Raw genomic sequence first — 24,621 nt, 5'->3', positions numbered from 1 at the left:
GAACGGGTAATTTAGTCAAAAATATCCATCCGTTTGGCCTAATGACATTTACGTTGAAAAGACCTTTTTGTCAAACGAGCATTTAACCGAAATTTCGTAACCTCTACTTTTCAAGTCGATACTAGCCTTTAAGTCAAAAGTCATCTACCCAAATCCCATTTACTCGATTTGAACGTTTATCCGAAACGGTTATCATGTCGAAAATGGTTTGACCAAAAATGTAATTTGACCGAAAGCGATATACGGCCAAAATGGACATTCAGCTGAACTGTTATTTGGCCGAAAAAATCGTTTAACCGAATAGATCATTTAACCGAAAATGTTGTTTGGTAGGAATGATCATTTGGACCGAAAATATCTTTTCTGCAAAACAACCCTTCCGGCCAAACGGAATTTTCTGTCAAATGACCTATTCGGCTGATCGTCTTTTTGGGAAAATGATCAATTGAGCCGAACGACACTTTTCAAAGAAAGTTGCAGAAAGGCAAACGGCTTTTTCTATCAAATGACAATTTTTACCAACCGACATTTTTGGACGAACGTTTTGTTCAGCCGAACTGCATTTTCAGCCAAATGACCTGTTAGGGCAAACAACTTTTTACAAGTCCGGACAAATTTTGCTTTTATCCAAACTACATTTTCGGTCAAACCAGTTTCCGTTAAACGTTTAGTTTTGCTAAATGGTACTTGGCTAGATGTCTTTTGGCCTAAGGATCAGTATCGACTTAAACATAAAGAGGCTACGGGATTTTGTTCAATGGTCAATTGACAAAAAGTCTATTTTGCCAAACGAGTGGCCATTTTTGACCATATTACCCGTTCAGTCCGAGGATCAGTCATTGATATTTGGCCGTTTGACCCGTTGGACTAAATGGCATTTTCGTCCAAATGGACCATTCTGTCAAAAAACCATTTCGGCTAAACGGCATTTTTGGCCAACGATCGTTTTGGCCAGACGACCTGCTAGGGCATACGGCTTTTTTGGCCAAATTACCAGTTCGGCCGTTTGTCGCTTTCGGTCAATGGAATTTCCCAAGAATTTCTTATCGAACGAAAATAAAAAGGATTTTTTTGAAGAAATCCAAAAAAAAAACTCAATAAATCTAAGCATTTTTCCGTTGTTTTAAAGTTGGCTATGCCAAACTAGTCGTTTAGTGATGAACTTCTCCCTACGAAAAAATCACTCTTATAAAGGATAAAAAGAACTAGCCGTCTTAAATATTCTAGATGTCCCTTTTACCAGTCACAATTTTCTGTATAAATTTTAAAGAATACTCAACAGAAACTCAAAAAGAAGTTTCCGTGAATTTTCCGAACATTTTCCTGTAGGAAATTCTCTGAAGGATTTTCCTTGGTAAACCCTAAGAGCTACTCTTGGTAATTCCAAAGATGAGTACTCTCCATTTAATTCCACCAATTAATTTTCGTTATCTTTGCAGATACGTATTTCGACCACAAATGTGTGGTCGAAATACGTATCTAAAGATAACGAAAATTAACGATTAAATGGGAGAAATACTCAATCGTCTTAGACAGTTGAATACATTCCACTATAAAAGAGCTTTATATATATTTTTCTGAATTCCAAAGAGTTATCAAAAGTAGTTCCTGTGGAAAATCTAAAAAAAAAAACAAATGTATATTCTGGAAAAACTAGAAGAATTTTCTAAGAAAGTTCATTAATTTTTTGAGGCGAAACACAAAAGATTTCCCGCATAATGAATAACAGTCTACAGTGCGGTTGATATGATACATGTGAATTAAGGAGTAATGTCACAATCCATGCTATCATCAATTTATAATTTGACTACATAATTTTATTGAATTTATATTATAAACAATTATATATTCAAGTTTCCACATGTAATTAATATACAACAGATCGTCTCTGTACAATATTTATTACTTCATAATAGGTTCTACTTGATCAAAAAACGTTAGTTAACTGAAACAAAACTATAACGGGGATAAACACGTTATGGTCTACCGTTTTTTCATAATTGTGTATCGTTTACGGTAATCATAAATACATCGCGATATCACACGCACATCTCAATATTATACGGTTTCAAGCTAAAAGTAAGATATTTTTTTCAGTTCAGTGACAAATGTGAGTGTGGAAAAAAAAGGCTGCTCTTCGCCATTTGAACGGCAGGCATGTAGAATAGGACACAAGTTTTAATTTATCGGAGAGGAAGATTCGTGTATTAAATTGTTTAGGAAAAAGGGTAAGTATATAAACAAATACCTAATCGATAAAGTCCCAAATTGACTTCAAAATAAAAACTGTGTTGAATATCTAGTTGCAGATCCAGTTAGCAGAACCAGAAAAATTATTTTCTTCATTTTCCAAATGTCAGCAATCACGCGGTCATACACTGTGCACAGGTACGTACTTCTTGAATATTGATTAAACCAAGGATCAAACCCTAATTTTATTCTATCATGTACGCATCCATCATCGAATTTCAGAAAAATGGGCAACAGCCTGCTCAAGTGATTAAATGAATGATAACGATGTGTGGGTGCGAATCTAAACATTTCGGCAAATTCCACTGAAACAAAAAAAACTAAAATGCTTGAATAAAACAGTACTATAAAATGAAAAAAATGTATAATATAATATTTATTTTCGTTCTCCTCTGCTTTGCCCACCACACCTAGAAAAAATCAAAACATCAATGGTAACAGTACAACGGATTCAAAATATATGGTCACATTATATGCGTATGGTATCCCGTATAGTTTTCTCATGGAACATAGATTATTTAACAACCGCATGACATGCTGTACGCCGAAAAAATGTACTGGAAAACGACAAGTTTTAAATGGTAATTATACTTGACCGCCCATTACCCAAATAATTATTTGGTCGATTACATCATACAGCACTGTTGAAACAGTTTATAAAATGGGTAGCTTATCATTTCAGCATTCAGTATACAGAAGAGTGGTGATATCGTTATTTATCATCATGAATGATCTGATTTGTCTTCCGGATATAGTTCAGGATTATGACCAATTCAGCCGAACGACATTCTCGACCGAATGTCCATTTCGGTCAAAGAGCATATTCGACTATTAAGCTAATCTGCCAACCGATTTTTCAGTCAAAGGAACTATTCGACCAAATGACATTCTCGGCCAAATAACATATTTCTATTTTGACATCAAATTGATTCATAATTTGTTTTCAAATATGAATCATCATGGTTGATTACATATTTTGCTGTAGATTACTGAAGCTGTGAACCAATCCACCGATTCGTTTAACTTTTAGTCAAATTTTGACAGTTAAATGATTATTTCTTCGTGGTTAAAAATAATTCTGCTCCGAATCATGGTTAGATTTGACAGTTGGAAAGTTAAACTTTGTTAGCGAGAAAATTGGCGCCAAATAAATTTTGTTTCAAATAACTACCAATCTGTCAAAACTCAAATGGGTCGGCTTCGGGGTAAATTTTTTACCACGATTTGGAAATGACCATCGAACTGCCAAATTTTAACTAAAAGTTAAACGAATCTGTGGAATGGTTCACAGCCTAAATTCTCACCCCCTAGATCCATTGTCACCCCCGATGACGGTACGTTTTGTTCTTTGAACCATTAAAACGATCAAAAAGATACCAAATTAAGTAACCATAATTATTTCACAACATTAAAAAAGTTATTGATTTGCTCTCAAGCTTTGCTCGGGTAGGTTTCTACCAATTTTCATGGAAACCATTGGTATCTTCACGGAACATTTTATGGAGTTTCAACGTGATGTAGAGATCTATAAGGAAATCATATAGAAATTCCACTTAATCTTATAAATTTCCACTGAAAATATTGTGAGTTCAGTGCGTGATCTCTCATGTTTCGGACAGCAGAACGATCGCGCGGTCGGCCGAATTATTGTGTTCTGCATTGCGCGGCCGGTAATAAAATTAATCAGTTCAGTGCGTGATCTCTCATGTTTCGGACAGCAGAACGATCGCGCGGTGGGCCGAATTATTGTGTTCTGCATTGCGCGGCCGGTAATAAAATTAATCAGTTCAGTGCGTGATCTCTCATGTTTCCGGACAGCAGAACGATCGCGCGGTGGGCCAATTATTGTGTTCTGTATTGCGCGGCTGGTAATAAAATTAATCAGTTCAGTGCGTGGTCTCTCTTGTTTCGAAGCGGGCTTTGTAGTCATATGGCTACTACTTCTGCCTCATACGCAGGAGGTCGTGAATTCAATCCCAGGTCCGTTCCATTCTCCTACTTTGTATCTTTCTCTTTATTTCTCATGTTCTAGCAATCGCTAGAACTGGAAATGGACTTCCATACCGTTTCCATTACTATTCCTATACCTTCAACTTGAGTATTCTAACAGTAATCTGCTAGAATTGGAAATGAACTATAGAGCTCGTTTCCTACATCCAATTAGAAATTCCATCAGTTACCTTCTCCTATCTATCACATTGGCAGCTCGTTAACCAAGACGGACCCCTGCCTCAACCTAACCCAGAAATTCCAACAAATTCCGCATGAACTCGTGGCAGAGTGCAGATTATATTGCAGTGGGCGAGTGATTGCATCATCATTTCCTCCCTACATTGACTTGCATTCTGACGTGGCAGGCGCCAGTATGACCTAACAAATCACCAGTACTTGTACATTGAAGATGTGTAGTCCCAAGCAAACATCTGTTGGTTCCTGATGCAAGAACAGCTGATCTGGTCATAATGGAGTAGCAACTACGAGCAGTCAATTTCAAAAAAAGCTAAATTTCCACTGAAAATATTGCGAACTTCTTCAAAATCGGCGTGAAAATTATAGATCAGCGGCGTGACAAATCTTAAACAAATTCGATGCAAAAATGTCGGCGTGCAAAATTCCAAAACTGTCGGCGGCGCAGATCTCTAAGTGAAAACGATTCCTTTTGGCTATTTTTCACATAAGTGCATTTTGGACCATTCTCCAATACCCAAAAACCCCTTCTCTTCACTCCCTTCTACTCAGTCTGAATGTGATTTATAGATAATTCCGGTTTTACTGTCAACCGAATCATTTTAGGTTGAAATTTATTTAAATTGGTAGTTTAATATACCCCCAATGGGAGTGTCATTGGACCAAAATGTGGTATGCTCCAAATAAATGTTACAAAGCTCTAGTAGTTAAAATTGGAATCAAGTTTTAATTAGTTTGGTACAAGCTTGAACAATGAATTTACCACTGTGTGGGAAGAAAATAATAAATGAGGGAAACTCTTCAAAGTTATATGTTGTTTAAAATTGGCCCATTCTCACCTCTCCCAGGGGGTGACATTGGGCCAGGTAAAATAAAGTTCAGCGGTGACGATGCAACGATTCAATCTTTCATCAAAAATAATTGCCTACATTACGGCTCTCACCAACTATGTAAGGCAAATCAACCAAAGGCTTGGCCCAATCTCACCCCTTTTCAGCGTGCATTGCTCGTTGCTACCAAAAACCAGAACCGCTATATAAATATTGATAAAATTCGATAAAACAACAACAGATTATCGTGACATGATAACCAGGTATCCATCGATCTAAAAACTAGTTATGTAATAGATTTGTGGGGCATTACTGACACTATTTTAATACGGGTTCATTCGATCAATCGTTTTACATTCAAATTCCAAGCATTATGGTACGAGCACAATTAGTTCTTGGAATTTGTTTTGTGATTTCCTAGACGTGAATTTTACTATAATTTCGAACCGTTTGAAGTTTCGATCAAAATTCGTAACAGTTTCTGAGATATTAGGAGTTGAAACATTTTTCGTTTTTGGCCTAATCTTACCCCCTAGGCCCAATGTCACCCCTAACGACGGTACCCCCATAGTTACATGTTTTTCGAATCACACCTAAATCAAGAAAAAAAACTATTACACATCATCCAGTACAACTTCATAAGAAATAAAATAAACGATGTAAATGATATTTTGAACCATTTACTCAAAGTTTTTATGCCATTAACTTAAGTTAAAAGTCACATTGCCGTGACAAGGTTACATAAAACTAGCATTTTGGGAGAGCGCGCAGAATATGTCTAAAATCTCGCTGTTAATAGCTGTTTCATGAAATAAAATAGGTCAGAGAGCATGGCATGCTTAAAATTATGGTGTAGCATGAAAAATAATACGAGAAACCCATAGATATGAGATAAACAAGCCGTTGAACACTTTCCGTTACATAATCTCGTGACGTGACGTATCCCAATTTTAGATTCTAATTTGACGCCCAGTAATTTCATTGACGTTGTCCAATGTCAAAATCACAATCGTCTTTGTGAGTTTAATAATACATTGTACAATTGTGAAGACGAGTTCGTACTATCCCATTTAATTCCACCACCTTTGACAGATACGTATTTCGACCTCAACAGTAAGGCCGTTTTCAATGTCTCGTACTTGACTCGACGATTACATTGATTACGGTGATACGTTTTTATTGGGATCGAACATGTGAACAATTTGATCTTGACTGAGTTGAACATAGGTTTTCTCTAACATGGTCGAATATAGCAAAGCAGTTATTTAGTTTGGCTGCGCACCTCAAAATCCTTGTGATAAATTTCATAGATTTTCTAAGCGTCCTTCATTTCTTGTAACATTGATAACAGTTTCAGTGTGTTTCTTTGATTGTGTGACTTGCACTTTTTCTGCTTCAGCTAATTGCCATTGGGCTCCCGAATTGGGTACGGAAGCCCGTTGACATTCTTCCAAAACTGCTGACGCCATTATGCCAATCTAAACAGCTCCCAAGCTAACAATTTGTCGTCCTAACAAAAGCTTCCACAATACGATTTCTCTTCGCTGATCATCGTCTCCAACAATAGCCGGATCTGCTCCAATTGTTGATTTTCTTCGCTTAGCCGCTCGAACCGTGAAGTCACTCGCTCGTGAAATCTCCCAAGTGGATTATGAATGCAAACTGGATCAAATTACCAGATTTTATGCCTCCCGGCCGCGAGCCGCACTTCTCTGTGTCGCTGTCCTGTTTCCGCTAAATTGAACCTTTTAAATATTTTACAGAAATCAATTTCAATTATGGCACCCCTCACTCATCGCGCTCCGTTTTATATGATTACTCCCGTCAACGAGTCCAATGCAACGGGGAGGACAACCGGGGCGCGGCCCGACGAGGAGGTAATGTTTTCTGTTTGTGTCTGGTTTGCAGCGGGAACTCATCCTCAATCATCTGGCACGTCACTCCACGAGAATGAACAACGACGACGATGGATGACGACGGATGGTTCGGTCGGGCAAAACGGTTTGGCGTTTGAAAGTCAACACTTCGACATGATGTTATCTGGGCTCTTACCCGGTCTTTGTTCCGGTTGGATGACGGGATAGGATGGGTTGGAATGGGAACCGCGCGCTCGAACACCCTCGAGGGGTGTCGGGTCTGCTTCTGCTACTGTCGATTTGACATGAGCGGAGATAAATTGAATTAATTTTCTGCACCTTCCAAACATTAATGGAACGATTGGGGGACAGTACTCTCTAGGGATGGTTCTGTTTTGGAATTGTTTATTGCGGAATATGTGTTGTACTTGAACATTTTATTTTCCTCTATTTATACAAATTTTATGAATGTTTATCGGCCTTAAGAGCCAGTTGAGTAGTTTATTAACACGAGTTTTTTTCTTACCATTCACAGGACGTACGATTCGCACTATATGCGGCCGGGTTACTCGTTTCGGTGATTTTTCTTGGAGCGACCCTCGCCACCGGTTACTTGGTCACTTCGCAGCATCACGTTCTGCACTGGCGCTGTCAGACGCACTACGTTGCGTGTCTGCTGATTGGTGATCTTTTCCTGGCCATCGTCCAGCTGTCCGGAAACACGATAACCGGTCCGGCGTGCACAATGATAGGTAAGTGTCTCCGCAAACTTCTTTTTTTAATAATCATGCTTCATGGCTTCGGTTTTCTCAGCAAACCACGGCTCAGAATCGCCAGTGGTAATTATCTATAATTAAGATCTTATTATGGAACATTTCGCATAGCTAAGATGCTTTTGGTGGTCCGCTTGAGGGAAAATCTCGAACCGCTCGCACAGTGGATACATTTTTCAGAATCAAGAACCTCGCAGATAAGTAAATGTTTCGACATTTTCAACCCATTGCATTGCTTACTGAATCGCATTGAGCGGTTCGCTTTTCTACAGTATCTCCTCCTTCCCAGAACCAGTTTAGCTAATTTATAGTTCGAAAAACTGGGCACAACAATCGCTACGAGTTGAACTAAAAAACGAAAAAAAAACCTTACTACGAGTACCGTGCTGCAATAATAGGCTTTTGTCTGCCGAGAAGTAGACCCATAAATTGGGCACCCCGAAGAAAACGAGTTTACCGAGAGTCATTCAAGTGCGAATGGAGATTTGGGCGGGAATCGGAGGAGCAGGCGGGTTGAAGGACCGGACGGTCTTAGTACGGTTGGACGGTAATAATAGGCTTTTCCGAGCCAATTCAGCACGACCGAATAGAGTGTGGTTTGCATCGGGCTTTTCTGGTATAGGCATGCAATCAGGGGCAGATTTAGAGAACAGGGAAATTAGGGAAAGTATGTTTGATGATGGAATATTTGTTACAATTACGGTGTCAGTTTATACAAACGTTATTTCTTAATTTCCTTCAACAAAGTGATTTGTCAAAATTATTGGGAGTTCATCATTAACAATTGTTAGCTTTACGGGGAATGAAAAGTTGGGGTTTAGTATTTTTATCAAACGATCCTCGAAACCGTCACTGTATTGTGGCTCAAGTTGGCGCAAATCCGAACAAGACATAGGCTTCCGTTTTGAATTTAGAACTGCTATTTGATGGGTTTATTTGGAGACTGAAGCATTTCAGTCTTATGGTTTAGTGCATAGTTTTCCCATACTTTGCACTGCAAGACAGACTGAACCAATGAAACGCTTTTTAGTTTACGTCGGTTCGGCTCCAAAAGTGACCATCAAAGTCATGCAAATGCAGGAAATGGTTCGATTTTTCCCCAATTGACCGAGTTACTTTTTAAAGTATTGTACGTGCTGCCGTTAGTTCACTTGGACCTTCTCATCCCCGTAAAACATGAGAATCAGTGCTCGCATGCAGAAAGATGCAATTGTAAAATTAGAGGATTTATGTTCCAACAGTTTTGCTCCAATAAAGCTCTTCACGCAACAACACAGATGGTGTTTGTTTATGTTGGCTGGCCCTGCCTATAGCCTTTCCGCTCTCCCAGCACAACTCGGTACCTGCCTTATTATTGGGTCTGTTTGTACATGTTCATAAATTACTGATCTACTGCGCTGATAGGATTACGGTGTTTCTTCGGCTATAGCGTCGACGCTAGGACGATCTACGGGTGGCTTGGTGAATGGTGTCTGGCAAGGAAATGGACGCTTTTGATGCAGATTGAACAGGAACCAGTAACATTGTTAATTTGCTTTAATGGCTTTTCTTGCGAAACAATAGCCCCCCGGAATGATGGTTTGGGCTGGTCTGGAAGATTGTGGTTGACCGTCGACTATGTCTTTGTGTGCGATAATATATGAGATGTGGTTTGAAAATGTTATGTTTGGCGGAAACAAATTGTTCCCTCTGATTTGCTGATCTTATTGTTCAGCCTTGATACTTGAAAGATGATAATAAGCAATAGTAAATTAAAAGATATAATAATTTAAAAAATTAACTGTTAAAAAATTAATTCCGTTTGGGTTATTATCATTAAGTATGGTATTCCTTTTGAAAATATTTTGATACCCATGGTAACTTGCCATTATTGGACCGTATATCAATTTATAACTGCCATGGAATTAATTTCCTACTTTTGAACTAAAACTGGTTACCTGTTCCATGAACAGGTAGAACGTATTGACGAGGCGCCTCTGATGTATTTATTTTCAAGCTACGTCATCAGCTTAAATGCATATTTGACTCAAACCTTGGGGAATTTTGTTCATTTTTGTACTGTTAGTTCTTTTTATTTTTTCAAGTATTTCGACTGGATCTGTTGCTAAGAATCAGAATTTTTGGCTTTCAGTCCCATGAAAATGTTGATAATCGTTTCGGGGTGTGGATCTTCCTCAGGGCCTCCTTGTACTGCACTGGCCTCACTATTCTTTGTTTTAATTATGGAAATCCCATCTCCGGATCGAAACGTCGGCGATGAAATAAAATTGTGAACGCTATTATTCACGACTTAAGCCACTCCGAAAATTGAAATATGGAAACAAGTTTAATTTGGTCGAGTGAAAATTATTAAGCTCTTTTAGGGGAATGAGACGAGTTTAATACTACTGCATTTAATTCCACAAGATCGTAATCTTTTAAGATACGTTGAAGAGTTCTTGGATTAAAATAAAGTCCGTCATTCGTAACGCAACTTATGCCCTGTGAAACCATAATTTGATGCCTATTTCATTTGTTTGCCCATCGTTTTGTAGGGAATACTAAAATAAAGACAAATTTGTAAAAAAAACACGAAACAAACAATATTTTTTTAAAGCATTCGTTGGCCTAGTAATAAAATGTGCGTCTAGTTGAAAACAAAAAGTAAGTAAAGGTGCGCCGGTCCGAAAAACGTAGGCTGCAGCGTTTGTCATAATTTTGGTCGGCTGTGGCGGCGTTTTCGGCGTCACGTCGAAAGCCATTTTAGCCGGCGGCGGCGGTGTGAATCGGGTGGTAATTTTTGATTGCGTTCGTTTCTGCAAGATTTTTTCTGAATGTTTTCGGGACATTTTCAAGTCAAGAATGTTTTGAATTTCGCCGGAAAAAAATTATGAACTTCATCAAACATTTTTCCAAAATAATAATTTGAAAATTATCCTCAGATTTTCCACGGGAAGCTTTTTTGAATTTCCAAAGAAAATTGTCTGGGAATTCCATGGAAAATTCGCCAGAATTTACATGAGAAATGTTTCAGAATTTTCACTGGAAATTGTTCCAAATTTCTATAACAAAGTGTTCAGAATATTCTCAGAAAAGTCGAGTCAAGTACGAGACACTGAAGACGACCACACAGTTGTGGTCGAAATACGTATCTGCAAAGATAACGAAAATTAACTGGTGGAATTAAATGGAGAGTACTTAATTCGTCTTAGACGGCAGAATATCCTGTTTCATGGAATTTTTCGGAATTTTTGTTGAATGTTGTTCGAAATTTACACAGAAAATTCTTCGAAATATCAACAGGAAACTTTTTGGAGTTATCATGAGAAATTCTCCGGAATTTTCTTCAGAGTTTCTGCGGAAGATTGTTCAAAATGTGGATTTCGAAAAAAAAATCTTTGGGTTTCCGCACTAAATAATTCGGAATTCCCATGGGAAATTATTTGGAATTTCCAAGCGATTTTTTAAATTTTTATTCTGAAGTTCCACTAAAATTCTTCAGAATTTCTACACAATTTTCATGGGGAACTTTTCGAAATTTTAAACGGGAAATATGATCGAAAATGTCAACCCGTTTGTCCAAATGACATTTTCGAGAAAATTTCGGCCTCTTCGGCCAAAGTATAATTTCGGCAAACGGCGAAACCAAACCATTTCGGCAAACGATTTTTTCGACCAAATAACAAGTTCGGCCGAACGACATTTTCGGCCGTATGTCCATTTCGGCTAAATGACATTTTTAGTCAGATGGGTTTCGGCTAAACACCTTTCGACCTTGTGGCCTGAATAACACGTTAAGCCGAAAGTCATCTAGCCGAATTTCATTTGGCTGAATTGAACGTTTGTCCGAAACATTCGGTTATTATGTTGACATTAGGACATTCACCCTAGCAGATAGTTTGGCCGAAACAATTGTTTCCCCTGACAGGAAAGTTGGGTGAAATTGCCATTTGGTCGAGATGGTCGTTTCACCGGAATGGTCATTTGGCCGAAAATGTCTTTCGACCGAATTGATCATTTGGTTGAGATGCATTGCGGTAGAATTGGTCTTTTGACAGGAAGAGCCATTTGGCTCGAAAACACCCTTTCTGCCAAACATCTATTCTGGCAAACAGCATTTCCGGCTAGATTACCTATTCGGCAAACGACTTTTTCGGCAAAATGACCGATTTGTTAGGAATCCGCCGGAGGGTCTACCTACCTATAAGAGAGTTATCCCATTCGCGCTGCCATCTGGCAACCGAAGTCACCCTGATGCGTTCGCGGGCTCCTCTGGTGCCAGCTAGAAAACTCCTCGTCTTCCCGGATGACCAGCCCGACTGGCATCATGCTCGCAATCACGCAGGCTGCGTCGTGTGATATCGTGCGGTAGGCATATTTCACTCTGAGACACATCAAGCGGTACGTGCTCTCCAGTAGAGGTGTGCGCCGGTTCGATATTCGTCGGCGGCGGCGTTTGTCAGAATTTTGGTCGGCGGTGGCGGCGTTTTCGGCGTCACGCCGAAAGCCATTTTAGCCGGCAGCGGCGGCGGCGTGAATCGGCGTGGCGATTTTTTATGTTCGTTTCTCTAAGATTTTTTTTTGTATATTTTCGGAATATTTTCAAGACTTCCGTTTTCAAAGGAAGAATCTTTTGAATTTCGCGTGAAAAATCTAAGAAACTTTTCCTAAATTTGGATTTTTTTTTTGGATTTTCCACGGAAACTACTTTGAATTTTCGAGAAATCTTTGGAATTACCAAGGGAGGCTCTTTTGATTTCCCAAATAAAATTGTTTGGAATTTCAGCATAAAGTTCGTAGCAATTTACATGAGAAACTTCAGAGTTTCTACGAGAAATTGTTCTTAAATGATGATGATGGTGATGATACTACCATCTATTGTAGCAAGGCACCTGCCGATAGCACTGGCCATATCTGACAAACGATTTGATCATGATTATGCTATTGTTTGTATTTCATCAGACTTCTGTATGAAGGGCCAAAAATGGGTGGGGTGGTTCCATAAGCAAAGACGCTTATGCGAATCCACGGGATGAATGGAGAATCTCCTTCCAGAAGAAAGTTACGAGAAATTGTTCTTAAAAGGAAAAAAATCGGAAATTCACGGAAATTCCAGTTTCTGTTCAGTATTCTTCGAAATTCACACAAACAATTCTTCATAATTGTAGGAGAGTGCGGCTGGTAGAATGGGTGTTTTAAGGTTAGCTTTCTCAGTCTAGAATAATTAAGACGGCCCGGAAATTTTCCAGAATTTTAACGGAAACTTCTGTAAAATTTTGTGCGGAGGATTCTTCAAAATGTATATCTCAATAAAAAAAATTAGATTTAAACGAAAAATTGTTCGGAATTGTTGGATTTCTACGGAATTTTTTTCGAACAATAGGGTTCGATAACTGAAAGTCATTTAACTGCAATGCTTTTAACTGCAATTCGATAGTTACATTAGTTTTGCAGTTCTCGGTCAAGTGAACTTCAAAACGATTTAAAAGTCGATGATAGCTGCGTTGCACTGCACAATCAGGTGCACTTCTATTTTATCTGACGTTGTCTGACAATCGTTTAACGTCTAAAATGCATCACAGTTAACAAACGGCATTCGCTAACTGAAACGAAAACACATTGCAGTTATCGAATAACTAGGGCATTTTCCATAGAATTTCTTATTTCTTCAGAAATTCCATTGGCTGAAAGCGACATACGGCCGATCTTATAATTTGGCCGAAAAAGACACTGAAGACGACCTTACTGTTGAGGTCGAAATACGTATCTCTCAAGGTACAATCAAGTGGTGGAATTAAATGGGATGGTACAAACTCGTCGTATGACAAGCGAAAAAGTCGTTTGCCCTAACAGGTCGTTTGGCCGAAATGATCGTTTGGCCGAATAGGTTATCAGCCCTAAAATGCCGTTTGGTCAAAATAGTCGTTTGACAGAATGGGCCATTTGGCCGAAAATATCGATTAGGCCAACAGTTCATACGGCCAAATGTCAATAACTGAAATAACCCGAAGAAAACCCGTCAAAAATATCCATCCGTTTGGCCTAATGACATTTACGACGAAAATGCCTTTTTGTCAAACGACCGTTGAACGAAATTACGTAACCTGTCTACTTTTTAAATCGATACTGGCTTTTAAGCCAAATGTCATCTAACCAAATCCAATTGAGCCGAATTGAACGAAAGAAGGTTGCAGAAAGGACATTTTTGGGCCAAATGACTCTTTCTGCCAAATAACAATTCTTACCGAAAGACATTTTTGGTCAAATGATCTATTCGGTCAAACGATTTTTTCGGCCGAACGGCATTTTCAGCCAAATTACATGTTAGGGCAACAACTTTTTACAACTCCGGCCGAATGTTCCTTTTGGCTGTACGTCGTTTTCGGACATGCTAAATGGCTTAGTTTTGCTAAATGGTACTTGGCTAGATATCTGTTGGTCTAAAGGCCAGTAACGACTTAAAAGTAGGGAGGTTAAGTAATTTTGTTCAATGGTCAATTAACAAAAAGGCCATTTTTGACCATATTTTACCCGTTCAGTCATTGACATTTGGCCAAATCCATTCTGTCAAAAATCCATTTCGGCTAAACGGCATTTTCGGCCAACGATCGATTCGTCCAGACGACCGGTTAGGGCCATCGACTTTTTCGGCCAAAATACTAGTTCGACCGTCTTTCGCTTTCGGTTAATGGAATTTCCCAAGAAGTTCTTATTTCTGAATAAATAAAAAAAATCCTTTCCGAGCATTTTCGTTGTTTTAAAGTTGACTATGCCAAACTAGCCGTCTAGTGACGAATTTATCCCTGCAAACAAATCACTCTAATAAAGGATAAAAAACTAGCCGTGTTATATAATCTAGATTGAGAAAGTCAACGTTAAAGCATCCCTTTTACCAGTCAGAATTTTCTGTGTAAATTTCAAAGAATACTCAACAGAAACTCAATAGGAACTTTCCGTGGATATTCTGAATATTTCCCTGTAGAAATTTGGAACAACTCCTCGTGGAAACTCTTGAAAGATTCTCATGTAAATTCCAAAAAATTTTCCCTTGTAAATCCAAAGAGCTCCTCATGGTAATTCCAAGATTTCTTGAAACTTGAAAGTAGTTCCCGTGGGAAATCTGAAAATAATTTCCAAATGAATATTCTGGAAAAACTTGAAGAATTTTCTGGGGAATTTCATCAAATTTTTATGTGAATTTCAAAAAAATCTCCCGTAATGTCTTGAAAATATTCAAAACGACCGTTTCAGCCGAACGACACTTTCGACCGAATGTCCTTTTCGGCCAAAAGACTCTTTCAACCAAACGACTATTTCGGCCAAAGGGCATTTTCGGCTATTGAGCTATTTTCTCAGCCAAAGGAACTGTTCGACCAAATTACATTTATGGCCAAATAACTTTTGGCTAGTTACCCTAGGAAAGACTGAAAACATAATCAGAACATATAGAAAAACATGCTTTGATTTTGACATCAAATTAATGTTTTCAAATATGAATCATCATGATTGATTACATATTTTTATCTCATTTTGCTGTATATTACAAAACTGAATGATATGACATCAAAATGTGTAAAATAATTATCGGAAACCAATATCAAAATTAGTTCTCGATTTGTTCTCATTGACAGCAGGAATAGTTTTTGTTATTGTTATTTTAATGTTTTGTTATTTTAATGGTTAAAAGATATCAAATTAAGTAAACATAAAACAAGATATGGATTTGCTCTCGAGTTTTGTGCGTGTAGGCTCTACTACATAAATAGCATTTTTGGTTAAATGACATATTCTGTCAAACACCTTTCAGCCTTGTGGTCTTCGGCCAAAAAGATTTCTACCGAGCGGCTCTTTTTCGTTCGAAAATTGAATTTCAATGAGTTTTTTGCCTTTCTCGTACAACGAAGTTGTACCGAAAGGCTATCATTTCACCCCGAAAACGAACTTTTTATAGAAGCCTCTGAGACCCATAGTGTTATATACCAATCGACTCAGCTCGACAAACTGAGCACATGTCTGTCTGTCCGTGTGTATGTATGTGTGTGTGTGTATGTGTGTGCACAAAAGCTATAAAAAACATTAAACAACTTTTCGTATAGTAATCCTTTACCGATTTTCTCGGAACAAGTTTTATTCGACAGGAAACAAAGCCTTGTTGATCACTATTGAATTTGATAATGATCGGTCATTGCGTTTAAAAGTTATTAAGAAAATGGTACATCGGACCATATAAACCCCATATAAGGTTGGTGTCCTAGCTAAATGCGAGAAAGGCACCACCAACGCTAGGTGTATTAATCTGTTTTTTTTTATTTCGCGTGTGCTGTAGTCTAGTCAGTTCTACCTCGGGAATTGACTCCCCGTAGTCCTCCAAGGTTACGTCATCGGCAAAGCCGACGATCTTCACACCAGGAGTGAACTTTAGCATCAGAGCATCGTCATACATAAGGTTCCATAGTACCGTGGCCCAGTATTGAACCTTACGAAACTCCTGCAGTAATAAGAACGCTTCTCTGACCGGCATCGGTTTCGTATAATAGTACACGAATACCTCGCCTTTTCTGTTGGATCGCTATCTCGGCGGCCTTTACCACCGAGTTAATAGCGTCCAACGTGGACCCTTGCGAAAATCGAACTGATGGCTTGACAGGCCGTTCGTACTCTCTGAGTACAGGGTCAGCATGTTTAGGACGATCCTCTCTAGCAACTTGTCCGTCGTGGTCTATGCGCCGCGCCGATGGGTAGCTCGGCGGCTTTCCGGCTTCCGGCAACAACACCAGTTCCTGTCTTTTCCATCTTTCGGGAAATCGACACTCATCTAGGGATTTGGCCGCCGCGAGTAACTCTTCGTTTGTCTCCTGAGCCACCATTTCGGCCGCACCCATATTGCCTTGCGGTGCAGGAGGCCAGGGACTTGTGGATCGGAACGGGAAGAGTATCTCGATAATCCTCGCCAACTTATGCGGGGACCGTTCTAGGGGTGAAAAGCTCCCTTTGGTCTTGGCCATCACTATCCTGTTGGCGTTACCCCACGGATGTGTGTGTGTGTGAAAATTTGTCATATCGTATGTATTAAAAAATTGTCATTGGAATCAAAAGTTATGGCAAAAATATTTTTTTTTAATTGCACGAGAAAGGCACCATCACCGCTAGGTGGATTATTCAGGTTTTTTTTTTGGTTTAATAACAATTCTTCAGATTTGTGGAAATGCTTTTCGTTGTGCTCTCAGACGCTTTATCTTAGCCACAAGTCATTTCTCGGTAGTTTACCTTACTCCTGAGATCTTCCTCTGTTCCAAACCATTTTCTGGTGGTCTTCCAAATTCACTTTTCAGTTAACTCCAATTCCAAACTATTTCTCAATGGTCGTTCGGACACATCGTTTGATTCTCAAGATCTTCAGAGTTTTTCTCATGTTTTAACCATTTTTCTGTGCTTTTCTAGACGTTTTTTGTCTTTTTTTGTTGCTCCTCTTCTTGTACAAATAAGTTGTTTTTACCAAAAACATTTATTCGACAATTTTTTTATATAAAAAAATCGACCCGTGCTTTACATCAAATACATACCATTTTGTGATTTTACATATGTACTTTTTTATGATTCTTTTCAACCATAAGCCATTTTTCGTCAATCTTCCATAGGTACCCACTCTGTGATTACCCTCAATGACAAAAAAAAAGATGTCTTTCGGTTTTTAGAGATTTTCCATATAATTTCATATTAATAGTAACAGTTGCATAATGGAAACAAATTATAGAGAAACTTTTCAATGATTAATAAATAACAGTTCTTCTTCGATGAAATTCATAGAGAACTAAAGAATATATTATATATTATATTAAATATCAAAATTATCACCTTGTTAAGTTGTCCATAACGAGGTTTAACATCTTTATTACTTTGTCCAAAAAAAAAACTACTATGACCGGAATAAATTTAAGGTTGCCAAATTCTGAAAAAAATCTGATAAAATCGGGATATTACTGTATCAATGTACAACAATGGGATACTAAAACAAATTAGAAAAAAAATGAGGAAAATGAAATTATTCCAATTTAAGAAAGATATATTCGGTGATTTCAATAATTGGATAATTTTTACTATGTACACTCAAATTGGCTATCCCGGTATATTTCACAAATGAAAGCCACTCGATAGATGGATATGATCCATGAAAGAAGGGACCAAAAAAGAAGGGGCCCACAACCCATAGCTATGAATAAATGTACCAATAGAATGATACAATTAAATATCTATTCAAAATTTAAATTTGTTGAACGTTACGCTCATGTATGGGCGAGAAACGTACTGTCGATGAAGATAGATTCTCCTTTTGATAACGTTTCAAAATCAATGTTTTTGGGTAATTTACCAATAATGAATGATGATGATGATAATGATGATGATACTACCATCTATTGTAGCAAGGCACCTGCCGATAGCACTGGCCATATCTGACAAACGATTTGATCATGATTATATTATTGTTTGTATTTCATCAAACTCCTGTATGAAGGGCCAAAATGGGTGGGGTGGATCCATAAGCAGATACACTTATGCGAATCCACGGGATGAATAGAGAATCTCCTTCAGGAGAAAGTTAGTACATCCAATAATATAACCTAGCCCTCGTTTCCCAGATTGACCCAATAGATGGGGAGAAGAGCCCGCCCTTTATCCACGAAATGTTAACAATAGGAAGTTGGCGATTCCACTCTTCCTATCCAAATCGCTTCAATCGGGTGCCCTGATGTTTTTTTTTGTATATAATCATATATGTAGTTTCGATGTAAATGAATAATATATGCAATGGAATTCTCTCACCAAATTTCAATTCAATTGTCCTGGATGTGCGAGATCCTTTCTTCAACACTAGTCTGCTTCGAAACTCATTGTCTTCAGAGTTGAAATGGTCAATCGTCCGTCGAGAAATATCCAGGTTAAAACCAGGGAATATGTTTCGTTTTGATTGAAGATTGAACAATAGAATTCACAGTTCCTGAAAAGATGAGAAATGAAGAAAGAAGGCAGTATCAAACATACATGAGTGTTTTTGCCTAAAATCAATATGTCAATATGAGATTTTGGTGATGAGACCATTTAAAAATATTGTTGATTCTAAGAATGCAAATGTAATGTAAGAGGGGGGGACTTTCTTAGCCTTACGGTAAAATGCGCGGCTACAAAGCAAGACCATGCTGATGGTGGCTGGGTTCGATTTCTGGTGCGGTCTGGAAATTTTTGGGTTGGAAATTTTCTCGACTTTCCTGACCATTAATATTATCATATACCGTAATATACCCCGGTAATATGACCGTTTTTAATCTGAACACTTTTTAATTTGAACCCCGTTGGTTTGAACATCGTTCAAATTAAAAATGGTTCAAACGTCATTTACCACGTGGAATCGAGAGAAGAAAAATGGAACATCGTGAAATGGAACGCAGAATCAAAACAAACCAGCAAAGAGAGCAGCCAGAAACCAGTTTTTCTGATGCTTATAGAGTAACCAGAAGTTCAAATTAAAAATGAACCCCGTTAATTTGAATGAGTACCGTTCAAATTATCGGGGGTCCACGGTATTATGATATACGAACTGTAACTTGACTTAGGAACCTCGCATTTAACACTCGAGTTAACAAATATGGAAGTGCTTAATGAATACTAAGCTGCTACAACAAGTGAAAGAATATGAATAAACATTATAAACGGAATATGGACAAACTCATCCAAATAATCTAAAAAACGGAAATTGCAGCCGAGTATTATCATGTTGTAAAAAATCGAGAGAAATACATATGGAAATCGAGATATACAAGAACAAATATGAAATGTTAATACTCATAGAGAAAAAAAAAACCATTTACAACTCTCCTTTCCAATCTGACAGTTCAACAATTCAATAACCAATGTATGATGTCAGAGGATGTCAGTAATGGAAACCAGCAATCATTTTCTTGAAAGGTAAAATTTCAATGTTCTTATAAAAAGAATTCATTTCTTCATCGTCCAGAACCAAATTGGGTTCTGTGACTCTCACCATGTAGCAAGTTATGGGGTAAATGACAATTTTTGGCAATACATATTCAAGAAGAAACAGTGCAAAAGGAACGAACTCACCGAATTTAGTCAATTCAACAACAAGACATTTGTTGAAACAGCCACCAATGACACCAAAGTGACGCGCCCGTGATGCAGCAATAAAGCGTTTATCTAAATATTCTGGTCTATACTTCCTGTCAGTTTTCACTTGAGATGGCTTGGGCTTTTCCACACTACCCATAATAGTCTTAAAGTTCATAGCCCAGTTCCGTCGTGCAAGCAAGCAACAATCGCACTTGTATTTTGTTCTCATCTTCCCAGGCAACATTTTAAAAATAGCCAAAATTGACATGACTGTAAAAAGTTTACAACTGTCGGCTGTGACTGCTTCGATTCCGGTAATTTACCAATAATGAATGAGGGCATAAAATTTATTTCTGTAATATGACATAAATTCAGTCAATAAATGTGCATCAGATCGGTTCAGATTCTTTGAATGGTTGAAACAAAATCTACAAAATACTATGATATACGCCCTAATCCTCTGAATTGGTCTCACTCCCTCAAAAAGTTAATTTTATTAAGAATATTTAATTAGAAACATTTATTACCCATTCCGCCAAATCTGTAGCGTCCACCTTGCGGCACTCTACCATTTGTCCGCATATGTGTCCAAGCGGACCTTTCTGCGGGCGACGAGAACGACGACGCAGCACACTCCATACATTACAACATGATGCTAACAGCATTCAAATTATGAGGGCTTGTCCAGTCCACCTTGTCTCTACCTTCGAGAGGAGATAGAGAACGAGATTGAGTGCTCTAGCAGACGACATACCGTACCGAACCAATGGACATGAACTTGGTCGGTTGGTTGCTTTTCCCTCTATTCTCAAACAGACGTGACCATGACCGACCATTCCGCTGAGAGCTGTGTGTTGCGGTACATCACCGGCTGCTGCTGCTGCAAGTTCCGAAATGCCTACTCGAGTAAGGGATTCAGACCAGACGTCCGCCCGTTCATCCGAATTGAGTCGAGTCATTCTGTGGTTCCATATGTTGAATTTCCTCTCAGTGTCGCTGTGAGCGATGGTGGTGGTGGGTAAATGGGGTGACGAGCGGATTAATTTTATTAGTAATATTAGTTATGATGACAAATATGCACACAAGCTGGAGCAAACTGGGATGCAAGTTATGATTATGAGTCTCTAAAACAAATACACGACACATGTCTTCGCTCCGGCTGCTTTCGGTCGGATCGGCCGTCTAAGGATTGCATCGAAAGGGGAATGAATCGAAATAATACAATCGTCATCGTTATTGTACGATCAGTCGTCATTGTCCGCTCTGGGGTGTGCGGTGAGTGCATTTGAATAATGACTATTAGCTTCAGTTAATGGTGTTATCCGTTGTGTACGATTCCAGGCTGGATTGCCCATTATAATCCGGGTAGGTATACATCTCTCATGCACCATGTGCGACGGACGAAATCGATTGAGCCGGGATCAAATTTCAATCGGATTCCTAAGCGAGTAGGATTTATCGGCCAATACCATTTTTATTAGGCTCACTTGGAAGGATCAACTTGTTCGTCAGGCATGGCCAATTGCCGGATTGGAAGCATGCACGGATGATAAGGACTGTCATGTGGGCTAGTGAAGATTGTAATGGAAAAGATTATCCCCTCGTTCCGGTTTTCAATTTGAATCATTTTCTTAACGCAGTATTTTCCAAACAACGTGGTCCATTTATTTTAGTTTTTTCTCGTATGCGAATTCAGTTTTTTTCGGCTTAATTTCAGTTCATATTTTCAATCAATAGGTAAGTAATTAAATGATTATTCAATCTTATTGTCTATTTGAAACATGAATGTTTTTAAAAGACTTCTGCTCCCTCAAAATAAATCCAAACTTCAATTAAATTTAACGATGCACATTATATTTATTGTTTAAGAATCATTTTCCTTGCAGTTCACCCTCAAACGTCTTCCAGAAACATCTATCCGCCAGCAATTACTGCCCATAATCGACGTCATATCTGCCCTTCTCGAATACCTTCGGGTGCATTTATGTCATCGGCATCACCCTCATTTGACAACCGGAGGAATCTTGATTTTGTCCATCCTCCCCCAATCCCTTTCGTACTACGACAGACAGAAGTCAACCACCGTCCATGAAAGACAGACGAACGTGCGAAACGTGGTTGAAATTATTGCAGATCTCCGATTTATGATTTCGCACTGCATCCATGATGACGACCCCTTATGCATGAAGTCACATTTGATTTCAATTCTGCGTTTGGAGATAAAATTTTCATTACCAACTCACGTTGTCTGCTATTGCGAAGTAGGGGTTCTTACTCCATGCGTCCCAGACAACGACGATAACGATGTGACTATACCGGCACCGAAAAGGTCCATAACACGCTGCAGAGGCCATAAATCGAAAGTGGGTGCAGTCGCAGTTGCGAGCGCATTTAAATCTTACCCCTATATTCATACGAATCGATTTCGACAGGGTTCGGTCAGGGTGCACAGAAAGTTGTAGTAAGTTGCAAACCTACAGGACCGTGTCGCCGGATGGGAGTAAATTTAACTCGACTTGAGCTTATCGAGGGGTCGCACTTTCGTTGTAATCCAGTTGGCATTTACTTTGAAAATCGCATCTTTCGGTTGGAGGAATTTCGTACGGAAAAGTTTTCCTATTCGGATACCGAGCGTAAACAAATCTTCATTTCCTCAGATTGCATCTCGCTCGTAAGCGATGATGGTGATGGTTCCCTATCTGTTTGGGTTGTTTGAAAGCGGACCGAACCATTCGACTTTTGATTCGGAGTCGACTACGATATAAACGGTTTTCGGTTGCTGTGATTGAGCTTGCAGCGAGCGAGTCTTCTTTTGGGTTTCGGGTTTTTTTTGAATCGTCGGGTTTGGGGCGGAAATCAGCACAAGATCCACATCACACAGGAAACGGGGAACAGATTTAAACTACCGCCTCGGAAGGGCAGTTTGGAAATTGAAATGCCATAATCCAGTTCGGGTTCATGGGTTTGGTTGATAGAAATGATTACCCCGGATTTGCGTTTGAGATTTAGTGTTGGAAGAAAACCTTGAATAGTTGATTGTATAGGAATATGAACTTTGATAATTGTATTTTCCAATGCTTTTAGAATAATTGAGAATTTGGAATAATTTATTGATGAATTTGGTATGTGTTGTTGAGTGAGTTATTGAAGTTTATTTTTGTTTAATTTAATTTTGTTTTAATTTCAGTGAATACAAAACCTACAACAGAACAATAATTTGAGTTAGTTTTGATTACATTTTAAAATTGCATAAGACAGAAATCTTCGAAAATTGTTGTTCATGTTGTTCATCGCCGGGTTGCAGCAGTGAACATCTTTCTTTCACCATTTAATTTTTTTACAGGAAAATTATTTTAGTAAAAGTGATACTAAAAACAGCTGCTTTTTACGATTAGCAAATAAAAATATGAGTAATCCAAGGTTATTAGTAACAATTTATTAAAGCATTCGCAAAAAAGTTAAGAATTTTATTCTAAGTAGGGTATATATGGCTCTAACCTTAGCCTAATATGCTGTGGAAGATTTATTGCTGAGAACCTTCATGTATTGGAAATATAACCAAAATTATGTTACCAGACGGTTTGTTTACTTATTTGTACAATGATTGTGCAAAATCTCTTATTCAAGTTATCAAAAGCCTCGAGCAAAATGGACTTTATCGGTAAATTTTCCTAATCTTAGCGCTGGCGATGGATGCGTTATCGGCCCATGAAATGTTGGTGCATTGATCACTACAAATCGTTTGTAAAAGCCGTAAGGTAGACAGTTATAATGTGCTGCATCAAATGAAAATCGTAAGCTGTAATTTGGCAACGAGTGCGTCCTCCCAATATTGATCCAAAAAGTTTTGGTTAATCCTGTCGTTACACTAATGAAAATTGCGAATTTAATATAAATACTAGAATAGTAATATTGTTATCCGTTAATCTAATGCGCTAAATGAATTTCTTTTAAAAAACCAACTTAATTCACCGAGTGGTGATACTGCCTTTCTCGCATTTAGCCAAGACACCAACCTTATATAGCGCTAATAACGTTCGATTCCATTTTCCTAAAAGCTTTTCAACGCAATGGTCGATCGTTATCAAATTCAATAGTGATCAACAAGGCTTTGTCCCTTGTCGAATGCAACTTGTTGCGAGAAAATCGGTTAAGAATTACTATATGACAAAGTGGCTAATTTTTTTTCGGTTTTCATGTGCACACACACACACACATACACGGACTGACAGAAATTTGTTCAGTTCGACGAGCTGAGTCGATTGGTATATAACATCATGGGTCTCCGAGACTTCTATAAAAGTTCGATTTTGGGTGAAATGATAGCCTTTCGGTACAACTTTGTTGAACGAGAAAGGCAAAAATAAAACTTCTTCATTAGACAAAAGAAAAAAAAAACTGCTTGCCTGTTTAAGTGGCTGCTAAAACCAAGTTAAAGTAATTTTTTACGCAAGCGTTATATAACTAAAACGTGCTAAAATTGACAACTCTGGACAAAAATTTGAAATGGGAGTAACAGCAAAAATGGGATCATTCCAGCTTTTTGTCCACATATTTAGCTCACGGCGTGTTTATGGGGGAAGCGGTTGTTTTATGAAGATGTCTCAAGAGTTTGGATTTTTA

At 38.4% G+C, this 24,621-nt stretch overlaps 1 protein-coding gene across 5 annotated transcripts in view; it reads left to right on the top strand.

Annotated features, from left to right (window-relative positions):
- LOC134213695 (probable G-protein coupled receptor Mth-like 1) overlaps window positions 1–24,621 on the top strand; it is a 401,130-nt gene that overhangs the window by 39,127 nt on the left and 337,382 nt on the right. For all 5 annotated transcript variants that reach the window (XM_062692977.1, XM_062692973.1, XM_062692975.1 and 2 more), the window contains exon 3: window positions 7,659–7,875. In XM_062692977.1, coding sequence (XP_062548961.1) covers window positions 7,659–7,875 — 217 coding nt within the window. The remainder of the gene's footprint in view (window positions 1–7,658; window positions 7,876–24,621) is intronic.

The sequence above is a fragment of the Armigeres subalbatus genome, chromosome 2 (assembly GCF_024139115.2).
Source record: "Armigeres subalbatus isolate Guangzhou_Male chromosome 2, GZ_Asu_2, whole genome shotgun sequence".
Classification (NCBI taxonomy): domain Eukaryota; kingdom Metazoa; phylum Arthropoda; class Insecta; order Diptera; family Culicidae; genus Armigeres; species Armigeres subalbatus.
The sequence above is the reverse complement of the archived record's forward strand: the minus strand, read 5'-3'. Positions and strand labels throughout refer to the sequence as shown.